The 26325-nt window shown below is 41.4% G+C and overlaps 2 protein-coding genes across 5 annotated transcripts in view; one reads left to right on the forward strand and one right to left on the reverse strand.

Annotated features, from left to right (window-relative positions):
- The window catches only part of runx2b (RUNX family transcription factor 2b), a 46088-nt gene extending 40813 nt beyond the window's left edge, over positions 1-5275 (forward strand). For all 4 annotated transcript variants that reach the window (XM_008279619.1, XM_008279618.1, XM_008279621.1 and 1 more), the window contains one exon: positions 1959-5275. In XM_008279619.1, coding sequence (XP_008277841.1) covers positions 1959-2437 — 479 coding nt within the window. In that variant the 3' untranslated portion in view covers positions 2438-5275. The remainder of the gene's footprint in view (positions 1-1958) is intronic.
- Positions 5276-15334: 10059 nt separating this feature from the next.
- On the reverse strand, positions 15335-26325 carry clic5b (chloride intracellular channel 5b). The gene is made up of 6 exons (XM_008279622.1): positions 26220-26325; positions 20247-20356; positions 20021-20146; positions 19328-19434; positions 18957-19138; positions 15335-16140 (listed from the first exon to the last, which is right to left on the reverse strand). Exons 1-6 carry the CDS (start codon positions 26268-26270, stop codon positions 15976-15978), a joined length of 741 nt encoding a protein of 246 aa, XP_008277844.1. The 5' UTR covers positions 26271-26325; the 3' UTR covers positions 15335-15975.

The raw sequence follows: 26325 nt of genomic DNA on the forward strand, positions 1-26325 counted from the left end.
TCTCTCTCCCTCTCTCTCTCTCTCTCTCTCTCTCTCTTTTTCTTTTTCTCTCTCTTTCTGCCTCGCACACTCGCTGGCGGACACACACATACACACTGACGCTGGAGCCGATGGGAGGCGAGGAGAGGAGCCACATCAGAGCTCAGCCCTGCCTCATTATGGATCTCATGGAAACTGTTTCGGCTCAAAGTGTTTCCACATGTGCAGCTCCTGATTCATCCCAACTGCTTTTTTTTTTTTTATGTGCATACAGTATTCACACACACACACATACGCTGCACCCCCCCCCCTCCCTCCACTATTCGCACACACACATTTGCATGCATAAACAGTTGCACACACATAAACATGCGGCGACGCACACATAAATATGCAGAGGTGTAAACACATTATGCATGCGTACGGGAGGGGACTTTCGGCGCTTTATCGAGCGGGAGAAAAAAAAGTGCTGTATTAGAGATAAATGCTGTTTGATAATACACATATCTGGCCTTGGAATGATTCATCTCTCAAGAGGCTTATTTGCTCAATTCAATTAGTCTAAAAAACAAAGTGCTAAATAGTTGAAGAGTCCAAGCCACATAATCAAAACTGACAAAGCGGTTAAAGGATATGTCAATATTTGGCGTTCGCGCTGATATCTGTGCCGTTGGTGTCGGAAAATGTTGAAGAAATTCATTCTAAATAACAGCAGTAACAGAAATGTTGGTGCGTACCTGTGCAGGTAGCTGCTCTTCCATATCGATCAATAACGTATAACAGTGTTCTCTAACATGTGTTATAACATCGTGTTAACACTGGTCTTTTGTATCAGCGACGTTTTTGGCTGCAATAACAGAAATGTGGGAACATTCTCCTCCATATCATGCCTGTAAATTCACCATGTCATAACAGTACATGTGTAAATTCATCAAGCCATACCTGCACATATCCAGGTTTAAATTCATCATGTCATAACAGTACATATCCAGATGTGACTTACCATGTCATACCTGCACATGTTCATGTGTAAATTCATCATGTCATATGTATAAATCCATATGTGAATTCACCATGTCATAACGGTACATGTGTAAATTCACCATGTCATACCATACATGACCAGATTTAAATTAATCATGTCATAACAATACCTATCAAGATGCAAATTCATCATGTCATATCTGCACATATCCAGATGTAATTCACCATGTCATAACAGTACATATCCAGATGTGAATGTATCATGTCATACCTCTACATATCCAGATGTAGTTCACCATGTCATACCTCTACATATCCAGATGTAGTTCACCATGTCATACCTCTACATATCCAGATGTGAGGTCACCATGTTATAACAGTAGATATCAGATGTAATTCACTATGTCATACCTGTACATATTTATGTGTAAATTCATCAAGTCATATGTATATATATCCATATGTAAATTCACCATGTCATATCTGCACATATCCAGATGCAAATTCACCCTGTCATGCCTCTACATATCCAGATGTGAATTCACTGTGTCATACCTTAAATATGTAATTTCATCATGTCATAACAGTTCACATATCCAGATGTAATTCACCACATCATACCTGTACACATTCATATGTACATTCATCCAGTCATACCTACATATCCAGATGCAAATTCACCATGTCATAGCTTCTAATCTAAATTCATCATGTTATAGCAGTATGTATCCGTATGTAAACTCACCATGTCATATGTGAACATATGTATATTCACCATGTCATATCTCTACATTCACAGATGTAAATTCGTCATGCCTTGTACATTGTCTTCATGAAACCTTTATTATATGTTTATTTGTGGTCTTATTGTAATTCTTGTCATTTTTCCATGCTTCATCCGTATCTAGTGGCTGTAACATGTACGTTCCTCTTCTCAGCTTATCTGATCTTATCTTACTTTATCTTAAATGGATGTATTTGTGTGTTTCTTCCAGGTTCATCCGACCTGAGTCCATTCCCCGGTCAGTTCGAGCGCCAGTTCCCGGGCCTCTCCTCTCTGACGGAGAGCCGCTTCTCCAGCCCCCGCATGCACTACCCGGCCACCTTCACCTACACGCCGCCCGTCACCTCGGCCATGTCGCTGGGCAGCGCCCACTACCACACCTACCTTCCGCCTCCGTACCCGGGCTCCACCCAGAGCCAGAGCGGCCCCTTCCAGACCAGCAGCACGCCCTATCTCTACTACGGCGCCTCGTCCAACTCGTACCAGTTCTCCATGGTTCCCGGCGGCGACCGCTCGCCCTCCCGGATGATCCCGCCTTGCACTAGCGCCTCCACCGGCACCTCCCTGGTCAACCCCAACCTGCCCAGCCAGACGGAGGGAGGCGTGGACGGCGACGGGAGCCACAGTAACTCCCCGACTGTTCTCAACCCCGGAGGCCGCATGGATGAAGCGGTGTGGAGGCCATATTGAAGAAGGAGGACGGAGGAGGGATAGGAAGTCAACTGATGTCATGGTTTGAAAGCACAAAACCTTTTTTTATAGTGAAAAAAGGGGATTTTTGAGCTCTCATCAGCTGTCTCTACCTTTTACTTGGAAATTAAGGTTGAGATTTTTTTTTTAAAAAGACCAGACTTGTATGAACTTGTCTTCCTGGAATGTGTTTTTGACCAAAGGCACTACAAAGGGAGTCATTCTCACAGCAATAATGAGAAAGACGATTTTTTTTTTTTTTTGGTTTACTAGGCCCAAGTGGATGAGACTTTATTTCAGTTTTATTCTAGTCCACGAGCTAAGGGATGCTTCAACACACAATATTTGTAAAAGACTGCCTCTTTTGTATAGTGTTTGTATTTCATTACGGCTTTTTTGCAGAGCATGTTTTTGTACTACGACAATATCAAGATGCAAGTTAAGCACTGAGTAGCAAGATAAGAGTAACACATATGTTACCTTAAAGTGGTGTGGACAGTAAATTTGCTTTAAACCGATTAATTTAACTTGTATATTGTGGGTGAAACGTTGATGTAGATTGAGGCGTTTTCTTAGTTTTAACTTATAAAGCCATAAATTATGTATTGTATTTGAAACTTGAGTCAAAGAAGTGTAATCTGAATATTTTTGATGCATCTATATGACTAAGTTAAAAATGTTTTGGTTTTTTTTGATAGGTAATTTAAGAGAGTAAGAGGTTTAACTTTTTTTTTTTTTTTTTTGGTAGCACCCAAAGATTTAAATCGTTTCGAGTATGAAATGTAATTTCCAAAGAGTATTGCAACATGTTTCTTCTGGTGTAACTTTCAGTTTAACTGCTCTACACGTTAAGCGCCCAACATCCTCGCTAGGCGTTGACACACATTTGGCTCCGAATTAAACCTTTGGTATTTATTGAGCAATAACTCGTATTGTGCCTCTTGGCAACATACCATGAAAGAGAGCTTCAATGGGGGAAAAATAATTATCCGTTTGGGGAAATTCTGCTTGATTTCTTTACTCTGTCTCGTCTGACATGCACACAGATATACTGATGTATTCCTTTCGTCCAAATAAGAAATGGTATATTTACAGACGAATTGACGCTCAGCCCAAAGATGATTAGAGCGGTGCCACGCCTCGTGGTGCACTTTATAGCAGCAGGTCAGACTTTCAGGTTCAGTTATTTTGTGATACATGAACTCCTCAGGACTGGAATGATCCTCGGATGATCCCACAGATTTGCTGTATCTGCATTTCTTTTTTCATATCCAGCCTGGCTGAAAGCTCTGTGCAGATTATAGCTTCAACATGCCAACTCTATTATAGCTTTCATATCACGTGGAAAAGATAGCTTTGAAAAAGTTTGTCTTAGTGTGTGACACACACAGGTCTGTTTTTTTTTTTCTTTTTCCCTCTTTCAGTCTTTGAGATTGAAAAGGAAAATCTCACAGTTATAGACAGAAGAGACTGTGACATTCCTTCAGACGTTTATTTATTTTGTCGCTTTCGTTGGCTCGGTTTACCAGATGGATTTGTACCCTCCTCGCAGACTCATGTCGCAGCCTAAAAATCACTCTGTGGCCGAGGAGAGTCTGAATTTACTATGTGAGATTCTAAAAAGTGTTGGAGTGAAAGGAAAAAAAAGTGCAAAAAAACCGACGTGATTGGATTCAGCTGCTGGCAGCAAACTGGGAACCAAAAAATATGGGAGACTTGTGTATGTTTGTTTCATAGAGCACTTATTTCTTGTTTTATTTCTAGCAGCACTTGCGGCTGGCTGCCAGCAGGGCTCGTGGTTTTGGTCCTCAGTGCAGATATAACGCCACTGGAGTCGCACACACACACACACACACATCCACATCTACACACACAGAATGGATAACACTTGGCCAAACAAGCCATTTACATTGGAGCTGAATCTGATCTCACAAGGCAGTTGGTATTTGTTTGAAAAAAGCTTTTCTTTTTTCTTTTTTTTGCTTTTGGTACAATATGATATTCAGTGCATGTAGGTAATATAATAACCCAATTTGAAAAAGCTGAGAAAAACACGGCCCTGTCCAAGGATCAGACTTCAAGCTTTTCATTGAAGGTTTGCACGCAGTCTCTGCAGAGGATGTTCTGAACTCGGTTAATGGAATTGAACATGTCGCACTACATTTCCCCGACTGCTCCGGCCCAAAAGTAAAGGTTTTTTTTTTTTTTTGCTGCTACAGTAAGAAAACAAATAAAAACCTTTCAGATTGTTGTGATTTTTATAGCATTTTCCTAAAGACAATTATATCCAGTGTCTCCATAGCAACTATGCACATCTGTTGGAATTTATTTAACCTTCTTTTCTTTTCAAACTTCGAACAGGAGAAACTGTTTACACACCAACGCAGCACTGACATCCCGTTCTGTCCTCATCTGCTTTTGTTTGTGTTGTTTTTTTTTTCTTCTTCCTCAGACAAACTCTTTTTTTTTTTGGTTCAAATGTTGCGTACAAACTGTCATTACAAACCTTGTATTATTTAATGATCAACATGTATGATATCCAGGAATTGTACTTTACCTTTGCTCTTATGTAAAGTTTACTTGTTATTTCTATTGCTATGCTTCTTCTCATGAACACTTGTCAGGAAACTGAATCTGATGGAGACTCTGTTAGATTTTGCTGGTACGTTTCATAAAGATCATAAGGGGTTTTTTGTTTTGTTTTGTTTTGTTTTTCTTTTTGTTTTTTTCTTTTTGTTTTTTAAAGGGACAAACAGACCTGACAACAGTGAGTGAAATTGGCATTGTGATTGTACATTTTGTTTATTTTAAGAATAAAATAGGAATTTTGTAACTTAACTTTTTTTTCCCGTCTTAATCTCATCTCTGCACTGAAATCACAGTTTCTGGGGTTTTTTATGTTGATTTTAAAAGACCACATGTAACTCTGGGTATTAAGTAGAGGTGTCACGAAGCAGCAATAATCATAATAACCTCACTAATAATAAATAAAATATTGATATGATATTAATAATGCACATATGATAATCCAGCAGCACTTAGCAGAAAACAGAAAAAAGACGCTAACAAGCTACTCAGTATGTTGACGCAAAACTCTACCCACACCCAAATTTTTATAGATTTCTTTTTAATTTTCTAGATTGTGGCCAATACCCGAAAGGTCAGGGTCCCCGGTTCGATTCCCGGCCCACCCGGACCTCTGCTGCATGTTATTCCCTTCTTCTCTTTCCCATATTTCTTTCTCTTCTGTTTATTTAAAAAAAAAAAAAAAAAGGTAAGAAAAATTTAAAATTTTCAACAGATATTGCAATAATTTAATTACCATGAATACTTCTGGCCACATTAAATCTGATAGTGTGACAGCCTTGCGCTTTAGATTAATTTACAGTCCCAGTAGCGCCTTAAAAATCTAATAAATTGCTGGAAATGTAATTAAATGTGCACTTAACTTGACCAGAAATGCAATAAAGCCCAATAATGTAATAAAATGTCCTCATTGATACTGTAATAACATTTTTACGGGTAATGTGGCACCTTTCAGGCGAGACCTTTTTCTTTCTTTCTTTCTTTTCCGTTTTCTTTTTTTTTTTTTTTTAAATCAAACCGATAATGTAATAATTTTGGCAGACGCTGCAATAATATGTGAATTTTTTATAGAATTTTAGAGTTGTATGAATTGGATTTGAAGTCAAAGAATAATTGTTCCATTGAAGTGCGGACTTTGAGCTCAGTATAATCACATTTTCAGGGACATTCAACAAGATCCTGGTTCTGAATAGGTCCAGAATTCCAGGTCACATGAGGTTGTGAGGTCACTTTACAACAGATTTCCTACAAAACACTACCTCGTGATTTCAGAGAGAGGAAAAAAAACATAATCTGTTTAAATTATTGCATCAAAAATGACCCACCTAAAATGTAAAACACTTTATTACAAAATCAGTCGGGACATTTCATCACGTTATTGGGTTTTTATCACATTTCCGATGAAGTTAAATGCATATATTATTGTATTTTCAGTACATTATTACACTACTGGCTGCTACAGCTCTTCTCTGCTGAGTGTTATTTAATGTGTGATGTACTGGGTTGACGCCAGAAGGCTGTTTTTACATTTTCGTGCCTGAGGGAGGAAACGTTTCTCACCTTAAATCTGAGGTGAACACGTTGATGTAGGACCATAAATTTGTGACATTACAAAGCCACTAGTTGTCCAATATTGCAACACACACTGAATGGAAAGATATAGCTGTGTAGCTGAGCTTGTTTATAGCGGAGGTTTAGGCTGAAAAGGTTTAGATATCCACCATTTGGATTAAACTTTTAATAGATGATCAGTTCAGCCAAAACATTAAAACCCCCTACATGATATTGCGTAGATCGCATTTATGTGAGTCAAACAGCTCTGAGATGGTCCAGTGGTGTCTGGTACCGAGATGTTGGGAGTAGATCCACCTTGTTTATCTCACTGATGCTTGACTAGATTGGAGGGTTTGGAAGCTGAGCTCTAGGTCGTGTTCCTCGAGCAGTTCTTGCAATGTGGCGCTTCACATTGTCCTGCTGGGAGAAGCTGCTGCTGTCAGGAGCTGCTTTTGTGATTGGAGGGTTCTATTTAAGAGGCTGGTACATGTCAAAGTCCACACGAATGCCAAGTTTCCCAGCAGAACATCGCAGCGTAACAAGATGATCAGTGTTACTCGTTTGGTTTTAATTTAACGTGACTGATCCGTGTATATAATAAAATATCAGTCAGAGGCTCCAAACCTTTACTTTCAATACTTCAAATACATCTTCTCATACTTGCTTTGGAAGTAAACGGAGTATTTCTATATTTTCGTACAGCGCCACAACTGTCTGAGATCCTCCAGGAACATTTAGCAGTCATCACTCGTTTAATCTCCTCCGAAACGCTTAACAAGCACATCTCTGAGCGCGCTGAGCGTAGGAAGCACATTTCATGGTGTCATCTCTGGTCTGCCACTTCGTCTGCACCAACATTGTCTTTGGACGGGGGACTGAGGCAGGCTGGGGCCTCCTGCACGCCCCGGCCAGACTTCTTCTACTACTACTACTGCCACTGCCATGGCTGCATTTCAAAGGTACGCAGAGAAAACCAAAGAGATGGAGACAGGAGCAGAGACAGGGAGAGCCGAGGAGAAGCTGTTTTACATTATTCCAAGACATAATAGAGCCAATCTAAGTGCACACACACACACACACACACACACACACACACACACACACACACACACGTTGAAACACAGAAAAGAGAGAGAGGGAGATCTACACCATCCCCATGTGTTTTTTTAAGGTTTTTTAGATTGGGAACATTCTCGGGATTTCCCTGAATATAGATTGCGTGGAAAAAAAAAAGAAAGCTCCCGCTGGTTTCAGGTTCACATTCTCAGCGTTCTCAGCCATGTCTAGCAATTATAATAATGAACTCCGGAGGAGCAGCGGGACCCAGACACCCAGGGAAATTAGCATAATGTCCTGCATGCACGGGAGAGACAGCAGACTCATTTAAAGAGGGTTTGGTATATGGAGTTTTTTTTTTTTTTTTCTGCTAAAATTGGTGGTTGAACATGATGCCAGCGATGATGTACTCTTGATTTTTATACCAGGTTGCGAGTAGTTTTGCAGCAGCAGCACAAAGCAAAGACTGCGCTTTTCCTTCCTCGTATTATGCAATCAGCAGAGAGGAGTACAAACAAGAGTTTATGAGGAGACAAAACCACTCGGTTCGAGCGAGCGTACAGCTGACAGCCCAATACAAACTGTTTACTTGACCTCTACAAACGTTTCAGAGGAGCAGCTCAGGCGGGAAGTGATCCTCAGGGGTCTCATACCGCTCGCAGAGCTGTATATCTCTTCCTATGTTTCCGTCTCCACTAACAGGCCTGAGTGTGTGTGTGTGAGTGTGTGTGAGTGTGTGTCGGCCCTTAAACAGGAATCGCCGCATCTTGATTTCTCGTTTGCTTCCCTGGATAAACTCAAAGCAATGAGCTCTGCAGCGTGGCCTCTCGACTGGAAGCCTTGACCTCCCTGAACCGCAGTTATCTGATGAGGAAGATCGTCTTGGAGCTCAGCGATGAATTTAATTCGCTCTGATTTTAAAGCCACCCACCCGCTCACCCCCCCTGCTCGGGGCTCTTGAGATTTTCAGCCCCGCGATAACAATAACTGTGTACTTTGGCGCACTCTAGTGGCTTTTTTTTTTTTATAATTTCACCACGGAGACCGGGGTGAGAGGCCCACCTACTGTATACGGTGCTCCATACATGCCTCATGTAGCCAGACTTATTATGTTAGCGAGACTATTTGCTGCACTTCCAGCACCCCACATTTCGCCTGTGCAGTCTCGAGCTTTTCCTCCGCACAAATGAAAGCCAGATATGAGAAGCTGTTCACCCTCGCAGAGAGGGGCCTGTAAAAGACAACTTGTCTTTTGACCTGTAATAAAAGAAATGATCAACTGGCAGGCGAGCTGCATCCAGGCAGCAGCCCAGAACCTCGCAGACATGCTAGGTTGTAAGGCAGCCTGACATCCTGCACCAGAATCCATTCATCACTAGATTAAAGCATGCCTGTGTCTTTAGCCCGCTCTGGAAACATTCGATTCCATGAAACCATTTTGCTGCTAAGTGAAACACAACTCAAAGAAAGTGCACTTATGAAACCTTAAAATGCCTACATTTAATGACTTCTGCCAGTTCAGATTATGCAATTTGATACTGGCCACACCGCCTGACAAAAAAAAAAAAAAGGAGGAATTACGGTGAAAATGCGAGTGTCAGGACCATGGAGAGCGACCAAACACACAAACAAAAGGCCTCTTTGTCCAAAGCCTTCGCTTCATGTCAGTGTTTCAAATTATACACCATCTCAACTGTCAAAAAATGGCAAACTGTTGCAGCACGACTGAGTGTACAGAACATAAGACAGGATAAACCTCCGCTTGGTGCCAAATATTCATGCAAAACAGGCCTTTTCCATAGGTTTCAGCCAGGCAATAAAATTTCAAAAATTTGGGCAGGGGCCCCATCTTCGCCTGAATCCGGGCATGAAGGAGCTCTATGTGCTCACTGTGTCAGATGAAGGGCTGTTAAAACTTTATCAGGCGAGTGTTAATTGAGAACTAATGGACTGGTAATTCAGAGCAGTCACAATGATCCAGTTCACGGCTGAGTGACTTACAACTCTGGTGACATTTAGATCGTGTTGGGGCTTTTTTAGAAAATCCACCATATGACCATGATCATGTGGGGATGCCAGGCAGAAAGAAAAAAAACAGAGAGAGAAGGGGGATGAAGGATGCCCGCCATCGTGTCTGGTTCTGCTTTAGACATTCATCCTCTCTGTCTCCAAGGATCATAACTCGTGTTAGAGGCAGGTTTTATGGTTTATGACTGGAAAATAAAATGCTGCGCGTTTCCTGCAGGCAAAGCGATGATTTACAACTATGAATGATAAAGTGAGCGCCTGCCTGACAGTGCGGATGTGTGAGGGCTGCCGAGGATCCAGACATGTCCGACATGTGGATGCGAGTGTGGTCGCATGGCGAGTGTGGCCACCACAGTGCGGTTATATACGTTGGAACGGGGCACAGAGGGAAAAGTTCTGGCTCACTAGAAGGTATCAATACCTGACATCATCATCTCACATAATTAGCACAGTGTCCACATCCTTCTCCAGTGACCGAGGATTATTTCATGTGGTTCGCAACTGGAACTGAAACCCTAACCAGTAAATCTAACCAAGAGCATAAATACCCCCGGGCTCTGCTGTCTGCAGACATGGTTACTCACTTCAGCGACTCGTCTCCAAAAACCCAATCAGATCTGTTTATTGTTATCTTCTGCCCGAATTCAAGGCCTGATTATTTAAATACAGAGAAAAATGTCTTGATCACCTGGCTCCGAGCTCAAACAGTCCACACTTTCAGGCCACGACAGGCCTGTCCCGTTCCCTCCTCGACGCAACTGATCTAAGACAGCAGCCGGCGAGTGCCAAGAACTCTCTCTGGTGAGGTCGTCAAGTCTTACGCCGAAACCGCAGGCGCGCGCCGGGCAGATCAATAATCCCCATCAAGCCTCACCACAAGTCAGTCAAAGCTCGGAGGGCAGGCGAGCAGAGGAGGGTTTGGGGGACCTGCTGGGAATCCGATACTCTCCGAGATGCTCTCCGTCTCCGAGTGGAAGAGACGAGGACTCGTCTTCGGCAGCCCTGTCTCTCTTCTTTAAACATGATCTCCTGTTACGACACCGTGTTCCTGTGCTCTGATTAGACGCTTCCTTTCTCGGGCCTGAAAGACCTCAGCTCTCACCTTCTAAACGGGTCGATGCTGGACGTCACATGTCAGTCATTAAGCGGCACGAGGACGGCGAATGGAAGCAGGAGTTTAGTAGAAAAAACAGGCTGAACATTCTTCATCTGTGCGTGTGTGTGTGTATGTGTGTGTGTGTGTGTGTGTGTCTGGTCTAACTTGTGTCTCTCTTGTATTATCATTACAATGAAATCATAGAATCTGTTTTTCTAAACCTGTTGCTCTTTGAGAAGACAGAGCAGTTGGACCAACTTAAAGCTTTAGTTGGTTGTACATAATAGAATTAAGTTCATCCAACTAATAATACTAATGCCGCTAGTTTGAGTTAAACCGTTTGTTTCATCGCAAATGAGCTGTTTGTGTTTCTGCAAACTACTTTTAAAGAAGGCCAACTGGAAGTTTCCATTTCTCCAAATATCTGCTTCTCCCAAATGCAAAACATAAACAGCATTTTCTCATTAGATTTGCTGTTCTTTCCTTTTCTTTCTTCTGTAAACCTACAAAAGGAAAATAGTGGGTAAGCTGCAGCGTAAAAATAAAGGAATGTGGACGCACAACGCTAGAAGAGCAGCAACTTAAACCAGTTGTTTAGATCTACTAAAATATTTTGATTCCTCTCAACGCAACCTTTTGCGTTGCTGCAACTTAATTTTAAGGAAAATTAACTTGAAGTTTCCAGTTTTGTTAACTTAAGTATTTGCTTCTTTCAAAAGCAATATGTACAACATGGAATTTATCATTTGATTTGCTGATGTTTCTTTCTCCTCAAACTGTTGTCAGAAAATGTTTTTTTGAGTTGAGGAGCAGGAACTTAAAACACTGGTTTAAGTTGGAGCTACTAAAGTAATTCTAGTAGGCCTAAAAGAACAATTTGCGTCACTGCAACTCAATTTTAACATGCGTCAACCTGAAGTTTGCGATATATCCAACTCAAATATCTGCATGTAAAACACAATGTTGTCGTTAGATTAGCTTTTCTTTTCTGTTTTTATATCTCTGTCACTGTGAACCTACTACAAAAATAAAAATAGTGGTGAAGTTGCAACAAAAAATGAAGAAGAGTAAATGTCATGACGTCAGATGCTCAACGCCACAAGAGCAGGAACTCAAACCATCAGCTTAAGTCAGATTTACTTGAATAATTTTACTTCTCTCAAATGAACAGTTTGTTTTGCTGCAACCTAACTTTAAGGAACTTAAAGTTTGCAATTTCTTCAATTTGAGTATTTGCTTTACTCAGAAGTAAATCGTAAAACCCAATGTTGTCGTTAGATTTGGTGTCCTTTCCTTTATTTTACTCTGTAATCCTACAGGAGAAAACAGCTGCATTAGAAAAATGAAGCTAGAAAGGGACTAAGAGAAATTTCAAGTTGCTAGAATCCATTAAAGTCACCTAAAAGGTTCATTTGAAACACTACTCTACCTAAACCACAGCTCGAACCCACTTCCTACAGTGCAGAAAGTCATCAGTGGTGAAAAGTAACTAAGTACATTTACTCAAGTACTGTGTTTGAGGTGCTTTTCTTGAGTATTTCCACTTTACGCTACTTCATACTTCCACTGTGCTGCATTTCAGAAAGAAATACGGCGCTTTCTGCTCCACTACATTTATCTGACAGCTTTAGTTACTTTCAGGATTAAGATTTCACACATAATGGATAATAAAATGAGGGTTTTAAAATACAACACGCTGTTTTCCAACCTTTCTGGCTCCTTACGGAGAGCAGTGTGAAGTCTGAGTCACATTTCAGACGTCTACGAGTTGTTAACAGCTCCACCAAAAAGTGATTTTTCCCTCCAAACTTCTCACATGGCTTCATTTCCATAAATGCTGCAGTGATCCAACATCTCACCAGAAATCAAAGATTAGAGAAGAACTGAAAACAGATTTGCGCATCAGAACGTATTAACTCATCGATCATGTTCGGAGGCCTCGGATTTATCTGCCGTCTTTATGTGTAAAACTGGGTGTAAAGTAGTTCGAACCAGTTCCACCTGCAGTGACATGCTGCCGACACATTGATGCTTCAATATTAATCATCTAATGATGGCAGATATAACAATATGTCAGTCAGAGGACTTCTACTTTCATACTCTAACTGCTGCTTGTACTCCAGTTTTTTCTACTTAAGTACGATTGCAACTTACAACAGAGTATTTTTCCACTTCTGCTTTACTACTTTTGCTTCAGGATCTGAATCCTTCTTTCACCACTGAAGGTCATTTTTTTAAACAAAAGTCGCGACTGTTCTGCTCCGAAGGCATTTCCACAATTCAAAGCCTCTTCCACCCAACTGGATAAAAATATTCAGTGTTTTTGCAAACTAAATAAAGACCTCCTTTAATCTATTCGCAAGTGATGACCCGGTTAGGCCCAAAAATGACATAAGAAAAATATTTATTCACCAAGGAGATTGCGGGCGCCACCTTTGTCTGTGAATTATGAAGAAGCAACTCAGGAAACAAGCTAAAATGTGCATAAATAGAGGAGTTTGTGCATGTTTTAGGCTATTTTTTCATTCTTTATTTAAGGATTTAGAAATAAAGGATGCTTAACTCTCTGACTTGACTGTAATAAGTGAAAAATCCAAAGCGAAACAGTCCGAATCGTTTGAGATAACGCACCAAACGAACCCCCTTTCCTCGACTGCCGCAGTTTTAAAACATGCAGCCCTCTGCTGAAAAAGACAGGAGACGGAGGAAACTGAACTTCACCTCAGGCTGAAACATATACGGCACGTCTTTCTCTCGCGGGTGCAATATCTACAATAAGCTAAATTCGACTTGTTCTTTCGGAGGCCTGTGTGGCAGTATTTCTTAAACTATGGGTCCGGGCCTTTAATTGGATCACAGGTCTGTTTCTGGTGGGTCCTCACACGTCAAACGCACCAGTTTGTTTTAATCAGCTCGGGTCTCAAAGCGAGACTCAATTTACACAATTTATGCCTGAGCTGAGGAGGTTTACTGAAGCTGGCTACGAATGTGCACCGTGTGTGTGAGTCGCTGTCAGCCTATACGGACCGACGGTGGCCGAGCCAAGGCCAGCGACTGGTAGATCCACTGGGAGTGTAATAGCAGATTAATGTGGCGTGCCAGGCCCCCATGACCAGACGTGTTTGACGCTAATGCTCCACTGTATATTATCCAGCTTGCAGAAATGTTGGATGTGAGCGATGGGATCCAAGGACAGGGGATGTTTAGGTACTAATTACCAAACAGCAAGGCACAAGTCTCGCTCCATATTTCCTTACTCCTGTGGAAACACTAGGCAGGCTCCATTTATTTTCTTTGACTGTTGTTTCTGGCAAGGCTGCGTCTCAGTAAACACCGCTCGCCCACCATTGTAAATCCGACAGGCGCAGATCTTTCAAGTTAGACTCCTTTGAGGAAAAATGGAGACAGATCGGATGGCGGCGCTCGGGTTTTCCGTCTTAATGAGAGAGTGGAGAAGAGGGATGGCGTTTGATCCCTGGCATGGAAGCCTCTATTTAAGCCTGTCAACGGTCATCACTCTCTCTCTCTTTCCCCCTCTTTCTGCTTCTTTCTCTCTGTTATGGATGGAGAAGCAGACCTGCGCCACTGGAGTTGATCAGCTCGGTCTAAAACCTTTTTCGGAAGAACCAGTCCACCTTGTTTTTTTTTTGTTCGCCCAGACAATACCTGCAAGCATCGGCGTTGATTGATCACCACGCTGGAAAAGAGAAAGAAAAAAGGCAGAAGCAGATCTGTGAAAATATTATTTTATTTGTAGAGCTTCGCAGTGTGCAAGCCTCTCAGTCATCATGCTCCAATTTCATATCACATGTTTGTCCAAAACCACACAAGAGCCTTATGGTTCTTCAAGGAAGTCTTGCTGTAGCTGCAGCCTGACAACAAGCCAAAGACGATAAGCCCCAAGACAAATTTCCATCCTCCTCCTCCTCCTCCTCCTCCTGCGCGGACAATGAAACTTTTGAACTTTAACTTTTTAGGCTGCGGATGTTGATCGGAAATGTCTTTCTGATGAAGGGGCTGGAGGGCAGGGCTCCTGACCATCGCGGACCTGGCCCTGGAAGACGCTTTTCATCGCGGCGCTAATGGCTCGAGCTAATCAGGCCTGATTGGGGCTGCTAAATAAATACTCTCTCCATTTATAATATCGTGTGTAACTCAAGACAAAATCAATACCATCGACCGAACACTAACAGCTAGAGGCGAAACAAATGTGTCTCGGCTCTGGCTGCGATACATTTTTTTTTTTTTTTTTTTTCAGAATGAATCCATCAGTGACATTGGCGTGGATTTCTGATTCTTCCAAATAACAAGGCACATAATTGAAAAAGGCTCGATATCAGGTTTAAATGCTAAAACAGATTCATTCCAGCATGCAAGCGATTCAGGAGTAAGCTTTGTTCTAAAGCTAAATTTTGTTCTAATAATTTTTTTTTTCCCCTTAAAATCAAGCTTTCAGAAGCGGGAGGGAATCTAAACAGGCGCAGAAGCTCGGGAGGGGAAACAAAAAAAAAAACTTACAGCAGCAACACCCGCAGGAATGAGTGACGACGGGATTGAAACTGCAGATTGGAACAGTCACATTGGGCGAACAATTAGCATCAATCATCGGTCACAGATGAATCAAGGTGTCTCTGCAGGAGCCAGAGCTTGATAATAAACACTGGAGTCAGACTAGACTTCTGTGGGCTCGGGAATAAATAAAGCGAACGACCTTGACATCAGCAGCTAGTAAAATGTTTGGCCGCGCGCTGGAGAACGTATGAAAGAGAGCTTTGTGTTATGAGGAATAAATACAGACAGACACAATCATGTTTGAGCGAAAAAAAAAAAAAAAAGAGTTATGTCAGAAGTTTCACGGCAGCAAAAATACGAACCCCCGGTTTTTGAACTGCGAATCAAGTTAAACGTGTTTGATTTATCTCCTGCTCCACTTCTGTTTTGCAATGTCTGCTTGTGTGATTGAAATACCATACGCACACTGAAATTTTCTGAAATCCATCAAGTCTGGAGCTGCAAAGCACCACGAGCGACTCCACAACACAGACATCTGACCTGTTTTGCTATAACAGACAAAGTAATCTTGAGTTTCTGTAAATGAAACCGAAGGAGACTCAAGGGGGACACATGGAGGGTTTGTGATTGTTTTTTGGGTTTTTTGTTGTTTTTTTTTTTGACATGTTGTGTGTTGTTAGTTTATTTTCTTGGGTCAGCTGCTGGGTTACTTGGCCAGCCTCCTCGCCACGTCTTTGTAGGCGGTCTCGATCTCGGAGTCGGCGGCGCAGGTGTTAGTGAACTCGTCTCGGGTGTAGGCGTTCTTCAGATACCGCCACACCCCCGTCATGTCGGAGGGGATGTCGTAGTTGCGGTACTTCTTAGCGACAACCTAGAAGAGGAGGCAAAGTTGTAACCGAGTGAGCTAAACCTCGTCCTCCAGCATCATTTCATTTCCAGGAGGGTTTTTTTTTTTTTTTTTGATGAGATGCTGCAAAATCTACCTCCTCGTAACCTGCATTCCCTCCTCAAACCTGCCTCTTTTACTGCTTTTTCAGCTCATAAATGTCGGAATAACTGACCTTCAACAATGCCCCTGGGTCTCCTCTGTGCTGAGCAGCAACACTGAAAGTCTGTTAAGTTAAGCAAGCGAGATGGAACTTTTGTCTCCCCCTTCTGGCAATGAGAGGAATTACACAAAAACTGTCAACGCATCAAATTGCTTCCTTTTTTTTAGTCTGTTGTCCTTCCACTAAAGTTTCCTTTTCTTTACTGGATCACAAAAAAGTTTTCCTGCATCCTTTCTAGGTTTTTCCTCCATGGCCTCCACCATACTTCTAGCTGTTACACACTCAAAAAAAAAAGCAATTTAGATGGCTTTATCCTTTTAATAAATGCAAAGTTGCAAGATAAAAGTGCTTTACAAGTTTTAAAATGTTACTTTGATTGCTTGGATTGACCTAAAATGTGTAGTTGCATCAACTCAATATTGTGTGCAATTGAAACTCAAATTTGTTGTTTTCAAGATTTAAGTACCAAAATACAAAACTGCAGTTCGGAATTAAAAAAAAAAAAAAAAAAAGTTGACTGCAAACAATTTTTGTTCTTAAAAGCCACCACACGAACAAAAACATGAAAAAGCCAAAAACTACTGAAAAAAAATGTAGTTGAAGCAACTTAATTTTTTTCCAGTTACCAACTTAAAAACTTAAACATAGAACACAGACAGTTTTCTTGTAAATAATGTGGAAATTAAACAACTGTTTAATTAACTTATAAACTTGTGTTTGTGCTATCAATCATTACATAAGAAGAAATAAAAAATAAATAAATAAATTTGTTTGTTGAGGATAAACTAATTACTCACGGTAGTTTGTTAGGTCGACACAACTTCATTAGAAGATTGATGCAAACTGTTTTTACAATTTTTTTCATGTTGTTGCAACCCAGCAGTATTTTTTAGAGTGCAGTTCCTTTTCACTACAGTTTCTCCCTTTTTCAGCTCTGGCAAACCAATCATGGCTGATTCAAGCTAAACGTTACACAACCAGTTCACCAGCGCAGGAATGTCACCATAGAAATGTGTGTATATGTTCTGTATACTGCCAAATACAGAAATGTATCTGGTTCTTTTGGGCTTAATCGACTTGGTGTGAACTCACTTGTTGAGGGCTTGAACATAACTGATGTTCATGTCTCTGTTCACACTCTAGCTTTAGCACTAGGCTTAGAGCACCACAGTGATGGAGTGTTTAGGATGGAGTTTGTACGTCTCCTATTTTCTCTGGGTTCTCCTCTCACGTTCGTCCACTTCGTTTATTGCCCACTGACACTTGCAGATTTGTTCTAAGAGCAAGTATCGTCCCCTTTCACACATAGATTGTGCAGTAATGATGCCAAGAAGGCCCCTTTAATACATCACTGTTACTCTGTTGTTTGCTCTCATGCAGCATGACGCTGTAACAGTGACATGACGCGGAACACAACAGCATTCGCGTGCTCGGCCTTGGCAGCTCTACCTTTCAGACAGATGTCGATTTGACAACCGCTGCCGGCTTAAAACCAACAACAAAGTCGCTCCATTCTGTCTCTGAACCGTACATACAGACCAGCGAGGTGGAATAAAGGCAAAGCGGTCACGCTTTAAACAGCCTGTGAAAGAGGAACCAGTGGCTGAAGTTTATGGTAATTTGTGTCTCAGCTATCTGGTCCTACACCTGCAGGGGGCACCAGAGGAAAAGTCAATGAAAAACCACCAAAGATGTTGAAATACTTCAGTGAGGAGCAAAATGTTGTTGCTGATAGTTTGGCAACAAAAAAAATCAGATTTTGTGCTTATGATACCAGCATAATCAGAAATGCACGACTGCAGAAAGTAACTCATTTTTCTTCAGTTCTGAGGGACATACCCAAAATTTGGTTTTCATGAATTAAATATTCATACTAGAAGTGTTTCATTGCGACATTATGTTGTTTACATTTTGCGTCTTGTACTTTTTTTTTTTAAATAACATAAAATCTTTAAGAAGGCCCCCAGTTACACTCTCTCCCACCATCCTCATCTGTAAATGGTGAGTCATTTCTTTAATACACAGCCTTTAAAATGAGAATATTATTCGTTACTTCATTCACTTTTTTTCAACCTTTTTCTTAAACTCTGTGTACACTGAGGTATGAAGGCCTCATTTACAACATACCCGGGTTTGAGAACAATGTCTGCTAACAAATAAACTAAAATAAAATATTAAAAGTCAAAGTTAGCAATTGTTGCATTCAAGTTAAAAATAAAAATAAAAAATCGACTAAAACAAGAGCAGATGGAAGTTAAACAGGACGAAACTAAAAACCTTAAAGGCTAATAAATGAGTCAATATTTTTCTCATTAATAATATTTGAACATTTTAAACGTATTAAATCACACACTATGTCATTTTGCACAGGGCGAATCATTTGTCCTGCTCACTGTACTTTTTATTAGTTTATAAATCTTGGACTTGTAACATTAACTGTCTGTTGACTTGCATTTGGGGTTTTTTTAATCGCCTAATCCTTTTTTAAAATCATCTCCTGTCAGTGTTTAGTGTGATGCACTGTGAAAACCTGCTTGGAAATAAAACTGATTCGGATTCTGGAGATAAATATTATTTGCTCCTTATGTATAGTTTTTTTTTTCTTCGATAATCAAGCACTATTTTCCTCCTTCTTTACCTTGACTATGTGCAGTTTGGGCAGCAGGTTGCAGTCTGCCAGCGTGAGCTCGTTCCCGTCCAGGAAGCCTCGGTTGGAGCCCTTCTCCTCCTCCATGCTGTCGGCATCGATCTCGTCCGGCAGGGGGCTGTTCAGGTAATCATCCAGCTTCTTCAGGGCTCTGGTTAAACCTTTCTCCAGAACTGCATGCACAAACACAGCCCTGTTAAAAAAAAAAAGGCCAGAACTCGTGCAGCCTCGCTAGGTGGCAGCAGAGCAGACCACATGAGCGAAGCCCTCAAACACTGGCCTCTGCTACGACCTAGTGGAGGAACGAAATAGTGACTGTCATGTGTTTTTTTTCATCTTGTTCTGTTGTGCGAGCGGCCCACCGGCGTTGGCTTCTGGTTTGGTGTTCTTGATGTAGGCTGAGAACTTGGCGAAGATGTCGTTTCCAGCTGTATTGGACTCTCTCTGCTTGGCAGCCAGCTTGGGATACCTGAGCAGACGGAGGCAGGAGACGCAGTCAGACCCAAAACATCTGGATGGCATTAACACCTGGACTGGAACTCAGCTTCAGACTTAAAGCATGTTACACACCGAGTTGGCCGCTCGCCCCTTAAGCTCTCTCACACTAAAAACTTTACAGGCAATAAAAGAAAGATTTAGTTAATCTGACGTTTTTCTCTGCGAGCGCTCTCACACGCCGGCTCTGATGTTTTTTTGGAATGTCAGCGACAAAAAAGACCGTCTTGACTTTGCTGAAATTAGGCAGAAAACTGTGACGAAGAATCGTTGGGTTCATACAGTTAAAGCTGATGTTTATAAAAAATACATGCACACACACAGACATATATATGTATGTATAAACTCAAAAAAAGATTTACAGCCGCCATAAACAACAAATAGTTATATCAGTCAGTCTTCATCAAATGCAGCACTCTTTTACTGGACTAAAGAGTTTCCTGTTTCTTTCAACTGTGTTGCTGAAGTGAAATAAATCCAGCCAAAAGCAGGATGCGTGCAGTCAGCGGTATAATCCGATACCGCACTCTAAGCGTTGTAAAACTTTCTGGCTGAATTACTTCGGGGGGCTGAGCGTTTCCTCCAGAAACTCCTCAATCTTGTTGATATCTGTCTTGACCTCTCCGTTGAAGGTCAGGAAGGGAGGGTGCGTTCCTGGAGCCAGGTTGTGCAGATCCGCAGGCTTTCTGGAGAGAACACAGGAACAGCAGAACGTCATGAAGAACAAAAGTGAGGTGTGGGTGGGTTTTTTTTTTCCTTTTAAATCTTGCGTCTCTGCATCCCCACCTCTTGAGGTCGACGGTCGTGACGTTGAACACGACTCCTTTGAGCCAGAGGATCATGAAGAGACGCTGAGAGAAGGGACAGTTGCCGATGCTTTCTCCATCGCTGCCCGCCTGCACGCAAAGTGACAGAAAGCAGATCAGTGCATTTTGACATAATACTGTGAAACCATAGCCTGTAAAGGTGGACAGTGGAATGAAGAAATAACAGGAACAGACTGTAGTACTATGGTTGAAAACAGGACCAAGTGGCTCAGTCTTTGCAAAGGTGAACTTTAAATTCCCTCTATGGTGGTTGATTTAGCCCCAGAAACTCATGTCTGTATATGAAAATGATATATTTAGAAGTTTATTTCCATCCATTATCTATACACCGCTTAATCCTCACTAGGGTCATGGGGGGCTGGAGTCTATCCCAGCTGACTCAGGGTGAAGGCAGGGGACACCCTGGACAGGTAACCAGTCTATCACAGGGCTACACTTAGAGACAGACAACCAAGCACACTCACATTCACACCTACGGACAATTTAGAATCACCAATTAACCTCAACATGTTTTTGGACTGTGTGGGAGGAAGCTGGAGAACCCGGAGAGAACCCACGCTGCACGGGGAGAACATGCAAACTCCACGCAGAAAGATTCCGGTGCCCCCACCGGGACGCGAACCGGCAACCTTCTTGCTGCGAGGCAACAGTGCTACCAACTGCTCCACCCTGCAGTTTATTTCCATGAAAATAATCTCTTCCTGCCTTAAAATGGCATAGATTTAACTGTATACTGTTGCTTCCTCTTGAATGTACCGATCTACAACTCTGCTCACACACTGTAGTTTCCTATACTATACGCTGCACAGTGGCAAATTGTGTGGACATTTGAGTAATAATCCATAAATGTTGGGCCTGGAAACCAATTCTGAAGAAGACGAATGACACACAAAGTCCCAAACTGCAAGATGAAAGACTTGATTCCTTAGATCTGTTACATATGAAACCCCAGAAGTCTGAATCTGTGTTTTTGAGACGACTGCAGGTACACTAACTGTTTATTTTGGCCGTAATATGTGTTCTAACAGATTTTTAAAAAACAACACATAGACACGTTAACAAGCTAAAACAAAAACAAAAATAACAAATACCAGATTTCCACCGGAGGGGGTCTTTAAAATTCAACATTTTCCAACATTTTCCAAAGTGCACTCGTATTTATTTACTACAACGCTGCAGGACAGCAGTACAGAGTGCAGGTGTTCTTTTTATGAACTACTCTATTTCTGTCTCTAGAACCAAGTATCCAGATGCTTCCCGTTCTGCACGGAGGACCTTGAACTCTGAGGGTTAAGAGGGATTAAATGTCTCGCTGCAGGTCAGAGGCTGGAGTTCAGGGGAAACACCTCCTACTTGTCGCCGTATTCACAGAGACTAATGCTGTGAAAATTAAATACGTGACGTCTTTTCTTCACAAGGTTGCAACCTTGCTGCTGATAATTAAATACATATTAGGATTAGAGGGAGGTTATCTCGGCTGTTATCTCGCTGTTTGTGGAATATGGTTGTGCAGAGAGGAGTCATGGGTTTTACTGAGTGTGGCCTTCAGGGACACTTTTTTACTTTTTCACAGTCAAAAAATGATAGAAATGACATTTACAAAGCATGCTGACTGTAGGTTTTATTCATTACTATTGCAATTAATAAGAATATAAATAACACTGATGAGAAAAGAGATGAAAAGTCGATGCCGTTGCCTGCTTTCAGCACCACAGAAGTTTTTCTCTTCTGTTTTGTTTTACAGCCTTTGGCATCAGAAAGAATTTTTTTTTTGAGTTTAGGAGAGGGATGGCGAGAATAGCATGCATGCTGGTATATTTATTAAAGTGAATTCGTGATCAATCTCTGTCACACATGAATCATACATCAGTCATACTGTCAATATTTCAGAGATCTCTCCAAAGTTTCACGAATCGTGTTTTTAGTGGAGCTAACGTCTTATTCAGAGGAAGGAAGCTCCCCCTGACTCCTGTAGTTCACATTCTTGTTTTACTTTGTACATTTAAATATTATAAACACAAATAAAAGTGCCACCTTTAAATTTGTGTAACAAAAAGGATAGAATCAGAGCAAATCTATAAAAAATCTGAATCTGGAAGAAATAGTAAAATGTGCCACAGAAAGTTCAGTAGAAGTAAGCATTATTAGAAAAGCACCAAGTGTGTCTAAACATGAAGCTACATAGAGGTCTAGTTTACAATATTAGTTGTTGGTTTTTTTTATTAAAAATAGAACCTTTAACAAAGTCACAAAGTGCTTAACAGAGAAAATCAACATAAGTCCTTAAAAACTGCAAAAAGAGGAAATAAAAAAGATCAATGGTAGATCCAAGATAAACAGATAAATAGTCATATTAATGTAAAAAGAACATACGGATTATAAACATAAATCATAGGTGGGACAAAGTCTTTAGCTACTTTTTAAACGCATTAAGACGAAGGTCTATAGGTAGGACATTCCACAGCGTAGGGCCGCCACTTCAAAGGCACGATCGCCTTTTGTTTGAAGCTTTATAGTCAGAAATAAACCAAAGTTGCAGGTATACAACAGTGGAGAGAAATGTGAAGACAGCCAACAAATGGTCCCCAGACAGGAAGTGAACAAGGGACTCTCGTGTGTTATTCGCCACAACAGCTCAGCTACTGGGTCACCCCCAGAAAAAGCACAGTGCAGGTAACATCTGACTGCTGTAGCTGGTCGAGGTGGAACTCTTGCATTCTACCGAGACTAAAATAGATGCAGCATTTTGTTGTGCCTCTCTTCTGTTGCCTCGTATGAGGCAGAGCTGCAGCTGGAAATTTTTAGAAGAGGTTCAATAACATCGATGTCATTGACTTTACTGCTACGACGATCTTATTTGCTCTTTACAGTTTTGATCATTGATCTGATCTGACTCCGGTGATGCAGACGGAAAGAGTGTCTCTTATCTGCTGACCTGATTTTGACCGTACAGTTGTGAAGCTGTTGTTGATTGAACAAAAAATAGCCCCAAAAAAATAGGGCTTAAGGTTAGAGCTGTACGATATGTATGTACATGTTTTTTTGACCGATATTACAATATGTGTCACGAGTTCATTGGATTTCTTTTTCATTGAGACAAATATAAAAATGATCTATTTTTCTGTGATTTGCACCAAATGAACATGTTCTCTTACATCTAGAAAACATACTTTATAGACTGGAGCATCTCTGCAGCACCACAGTCCTTCATGCATAATGGCATGTTGTAACACATTTTACTTTTACTTTTAATATTTTGATTACCTGTGCAGGCCTGCCTAAAGGCATGACGTATAACGGTGCACCATATGGTATAAGCTCATCAGATTTTCTGTGTAAAATCTTTTAAAATCTGCAAAGATACAAAAGTTGCGAAACAGTAAAGTAAAAAGTAAAGTATTTGCCTTCTTAGTGTCGACAGTTAAATGTATAAAATGACATGAAATCAAAATGTTCAAGTGAATTATGAAGCAAAGTGGCTTCAGATTGCTCCTAAATATTACACTTGAGTAGGTGTACACAGCTTCTTATACTAATTCGTGTCTATGCAGAGACGTAAGAGAAGCAGCACAGCCTTGCTAAGCACCGCTGACACAGAAAACTCCACATTATTTTGAGACGGCTTGATTTCTCACTCCAGAATTTAGAATTTTCCAGAACAAGAGCGTGAAAATAAACAAATAAAAGCTGCATGTTGACCTCCTGACAGGAAAACACGACGTAGAATCACTTCTTTGCCTTTACAAACTGCCGTGCATGCAGTGATATCGTGTGTCGGCATGTGCGGACGCGCAGCGGAGCACCGACGCTGACACCTGATCCACTGGTTCAGCTGAATTATACATAGTGATTCCATCATCTGGTTCAGTGGCCACTGGGGCACCGAGTGCAGGACCCGACCCGCGAGGCCTGCAGTCGTACTGAGCAGCACACAGTGAAGTGAGGGCAGTGACCTCGTGGACAGCGGGGTGAGATCTGACACAAGGAATCAGCCTCCCTTGTTAGTGCACGATGGATGATTTGGACAATAAACTCTCTTAACCCTTAAAAAAAAAGGCAGAGGATTTGAATTTTGTGCACTTTTACGATGTCTAGCATTGAGTTAGGGCCCTGAAATAGTAAATATGACAAATAAACTTGGATGCAGCACCAGAAATAACTACACAGGACAAGATGCAACACCAAGAAGCATTTTGCCGTTCGCTCCATGTGTCTGTTTCCACACAGCTACGAGCAAAGACCAGAAAAAAAAAAAAAAGCTGTCGGTCTGAAAGTAGCTGAGCCGACTGTATGCAGGCCAGCCATTGATGCTCTCGGTGCTGCACTCGCGCACGTGATGCTTCTGTCGGGGCATTGTTGTGGCCTGGCTCGGCCGTACGGCGGTAACACAATACACGGGCCCGCAGATAATAGCCAATCAACATCTAGAACATGGAGGACAAAAGCTGTCACACACAACTGGACGCGTACACGAGTGTATGGAGCCGCTGAGCGATGCGATCAGGCAAAGTTACTTCACACAATCCATCACGTACTGTACACGCTGCACTGTAACTGGGTTTTGGAGCTCTTGGTTTGACTACTTTTTAAAATTCTCCTGCAAATAATTAATTTAAATTGCAATATTCTGCTGTTAAATCTGTCAATTTGACTAAAAAAATACACTTTCCTCCTTAAGAAATATCAGCTTTCTGGCCTCAGATTGGAAATTTGAATAAATGTTATGTTGCTTTTTTAATTTCAGCATTCAACATTCTTTATTTTTTACATTTTTGTGCATTTATGGACCTCAGTATTCAGATTTTGATGTGCAAAACTAATGCGGTGCCCCTTTTTATCACTATGTAAAGCCTCAAGAAGTGTCTCAATCCTGAGTTTTTAATAACTGGGGCACTGACAGTTACTGGCACAGGCTGTGATCGTGATGCTTTCCTGCATATTTTCTCACATCTGCAATGGAGTTTAAACTAAAATTAGCAATGATTCAGGCCTGTCGTGCACAGAATGCTTCAATAACCCCCCAAATCTAATTCTTCTTCTATGTGGGGCTGTCGTCTGGTATTGCAGGATTCGTCTCTGTCCATGTAGGTCACATCTCAGATGACAGCATGAGGAAAAAACTAATATTAGGATGGCAGCTACTATGGAAACCACTCTCTTCCTCTAGTAGTCATACATTTGTGCACAAAACTGGCCGAAAGTGACTTTAGACCAACATTTATTTAAAGCTCTATCATACTATCTTGCTGCAGTGTTTCTACAAATAACAGTTTTGTGTACCAAAGTGTAAACGGCAGAGCCTAAGGGTGACGATGTCAGCGAACTTTAAGCAGACTTGTTTCCTTGGAGGCGGCTGCATGAAGCCACATCAGCTAATTGGGTCAGTGCATCCTGCTTCCACCTCACCTGCCTCAGGTAAATTCATGTGGCTCTAACATCGCCCAGGGGAGCTGAAGGGCATGTTTTTATCGAGAACAAAACACGAGCGAAGGTGGCACTTTGAAAACATCTCTTTTGTCATTTGCGCTTCTCTTAACGTGCATCTAGTCATCGGTGAATACACCAGTGTTTGAAAGAGAGAATAACAAGTGAATAAAAACCCAGTTCTTTCACTTTTGAGAGAATTCTCCCGATATCTGTGATCTAAAAACAGCAAACTGCATAATGCCTGTAGAAAAGCTGAATTAATGTTACCAGCACAGCGCCTGGACTCGAGCTTCCCACCTTCAACAAGCAGCTTCAGTATCACTGTCACAGAAATCCCAGGTCAACGTAGAGCTCAGTGTGCCGGTGCCGCTGTAACTCTACCTCCACTATTGGGTTACATGAGCTTTCCATAACACACGGTGATGCTCGGCTGAAAATTCTGCTCATATATTGACTCTAAACTTTAAAAAAAAATACTGTAATCGCAGTTTATTCTGTGTCTTACCTTTACGAAAAGTTCAATATCAGGGTCTCTGTCTTGACCGTTTGTGGACATGACGTCACCTCAAGTCTTGTTTTTTTTAAAACTTCAATCCTTTTTTTTTTTATTC

The sequence above is a fragment of the Stegastes partitus genome, unplaced genomic scaffold (assembly GCF_000690725.1).
Source record: "Stegastes partitus isolate 25-593 unplaced genomic scaffold, Stegastes_partitus-1.0.2 Scaffold166, whole genome shotgun sequence".
NCBI classification, from domain to species: domain Eukaryota; kingdom Metazoa; phylum Chordata; class Actinopteri; family Pomacentridae; genus Stegastes; species Stegastes partitus.